This window comes from Poecilia reticulata, linkage group LG4 (genome assembly GCF_000633615.1).
Source record: "Poecilia reticulata strain Guanapo linkage group LG4, Guppy_female_1.0+MT, whole genome shotgun sequence".
NCBI lineage: Eukaryota > Metazoa > Chordata > Actinopteri > Cyprinodontiformes > Poeciliidae > Poecilia > Poecilia reticulata.
The window spans coordinates 30,209,882-30,212,618 of NC_024334.1; the positions used below are offsets into that span (position 1 = coordinate 30,209,882).

General features: G+C 38.1%; 1 protein-coding gene across 1 annotated transcript in view; it reads right to left on the reverse strand.

The window, feature by feature from the left end:
• The window catches only part of szt2 (SZT2 subunit of KICSTOR complex), a 167,784-nt gene that overhangs the window by 62,915 nt on the left and 102,132 nt on the right, over window positions 1-2,737 (reverse strand). The window contains 1 exon segment of the mRNA XM_017304280.1: window positions 200-379. Within this exon segment, the coding sequence (XP_017159769.1) occupies window positions 200-379 (180 nt within the window).

The window sequence follows — 2,737 nt, forward strand, 5'->3', positions numbered from 1 at the left end:
CAGGCCTCTGGTAGAGGACCCGAGCTCAGAGGATGAAAGAGAGAGAGAGAGAGAGAGAGAGAGAGATCACCCGCGGAGGGTGAGAAGGGAATAAAAATAAAAAAAAGACTGTACAATTTGTTAAAAACCAAATAAAGTTTTGGGGGAAACGACGTCCCAGAGCTCTACCCAAACATAAGCCAATCTGTGTGTCTATTACCTGAAGTTTGGTTTATGTTGATGGCTTCCGCTTTAATCACAGTTGTCAGCTCCTCAAAATGTTCTGGGTGAAGAGGGATGGAGCAGGGCTCATATTTTAGAATAGAAGAACAGTCATGAGCTGCAACCCTAAAGGGGCAACCTTGAGCATCTACAAATGAAAGAGCAATGCAGGCAATGCCTGAAAGACAAGACAAAAAATGGCATTATTAATTCCTTTATTAATAAAAATGTATAATGTATGGACAATCAACTATAAAAACATATTTCAGGAATAGAATTGGATTGTTTATGGAATAGTATAAGAATAGAATAAAATGTACTATATTGATCCCCAAGGGGAAATTGCTTATTAGTTGACAGGCTACTCCACCCAATATGTTAAATATTAATAATGCAAATATAACCATAAGAGTTCACATTTATTAAATATATATATAAGAGTGATGCAAGTAATTCAATATGACTGAATATAAATAAATAAATATGCATGCATATATGTTGATGTATAAACAGCCTATAAATGAGTGCAGAGAAAAGTAGATTTAAGTTACTCATAGTTGGCTATGGTAAAGTTGAATGGCTGCAGGCAGAAATAATTTTCTGTGTTGCTCTGTGGTTCACTTTGGTAAAACGAGTCTCTGGATGAAGGTGCTTCTCTATCCAGGCACCATGTCATGAAGTAGATGAAATTTGTTGTGAAAGATGACCTGCATCTTGGACAGGGATCCTTCTCTCTGACAGAGTCTAGCTCCACTCCAATGACATCCCTGGCTTTGTGGATTAGTTTTCACAACCATCTCTATAAACCATAGAGATAATTGTGCGTGAAAATCCCAGTAGATCAGCAGTTTCTGAAATACTCAATGCAGCCCATCTGGCACCAACAAGCATGCCACGCTTAAAGTCACCTTTCTTCTGAATTCTGATGCTCAGTTGGAACTGCAGCAGATCGTCTTGACCATGTCTACATGCCTAAATGCGTGGAGTTGCTGCCATGTGATTGGCTGATTCAACATTTGTGTAAATGAGCAGTTTTACAGGTGTATCTAAAAAAGTAGCCAGAGTGGATAATGCTTATATATTTTGAAGACATTCTAAATATATTTTAAATGTAATTCATTCATAAAAATGGTCAACTTAAGATATACTAATTAAGCACATTTATATTACATAAAAATCTTTACACTTTAAGTATAAAAAGTATACTTTTAGTTGTTCCAAAAAGCGTCTGATAGTAAACTTAGCACACTTCAAATTGTGATTTTCTACAATTTAATTACAATTAAAATACATTAAGCACAAAATTAGTTGTTCCACAATAACACGCTTCATGTTAAATAATCCTTAACAAACTTAAAGTAAACTGATTATTAATCTGGCTTCAAGTATGCTAACATTTTATATACTTAGACTATTTAATTTTCATAAGGGTGGGGAAACCATAGACTTATTATAAGAGCAGACCCCGCATTGGCTGCTCCGGCGCAGCAAATACGGCGGCCATCTTGGAGCGGTCGTCCCTCCTACTTTGCTCAATCAAAACAGCAGAAGATGCCTCAGCACTGAGGGATATTGTTGTTCKGATCGATGGACTATTGATGTGAGGCTCCACAGACAACATTTCACAAGTATGATGGACATATTATTGTGTATATTTTGTGATTAGAATATTACTTTACTGTATTTATGTCCACCGGCGAGATACCAGCTAATATTAGCTACAGTGCTTGGTGTAACAAAGGGTTCAGCCCCGCTATGAAGGCTAACTGAGATTCCGTAAATCTAAAAAAATGTATTATTCTCCAACATTGACTTAGATTATCTGACATGACAGCCTACATTAGAAATGAAACAACACATTTTATAAAATTTATATTATGTGTTATAACTAGGGCTGTATAAATACATCGATTCGGAGATATATATCGATATTTTCCGCCCTCGGAAAGTATCGATTTTTCATCCGCGAGTATCGATCCGTCAAACCATAGGGGTCCATAGCCTTCTAGCTCTTTATAACGTCTAGTTTGTTACGGCGTAGCAGCAAGACTCCGCCTCCCTCAGTCTCACTTTCACCTTGAGCTTAAAGTGCACATTATAAACTACACACCAGTTTTTAAATTGTGTTAATAGGCCAAGTATAACCCGAGTTATGCTAAAATTAGTAAACCATATTTTTCCATTGTCAGAGAAATGTCAAAAGCGCCGCCATTCCCCAGCTTTTCCGGTTATGTGAGAGGGAATGAGATCGAACGATGAGATCCTGGCAGTCTGAGAGGCAGCTACTCAGATCCAAGCAGGGTAATAGCGGCGCTGCGTAGCTACAGGGAGTCGATCACTACGGGGTGAGACGGAGCCACGACTTTAGCAGTTAGTAGTAAACAGCTTACAGCCACGGCTAACTTCGGGAGCCAAGGTAGAAAAGCCTTTTTCCCCATAGTCCAAAAGACTGCATTTGTGGCTGCATTTTTACTCCAAAATGCAGCCACAGTGTCCAAAAGAAAAAACATAAGTGCAATCATTTGCATATTGAGAG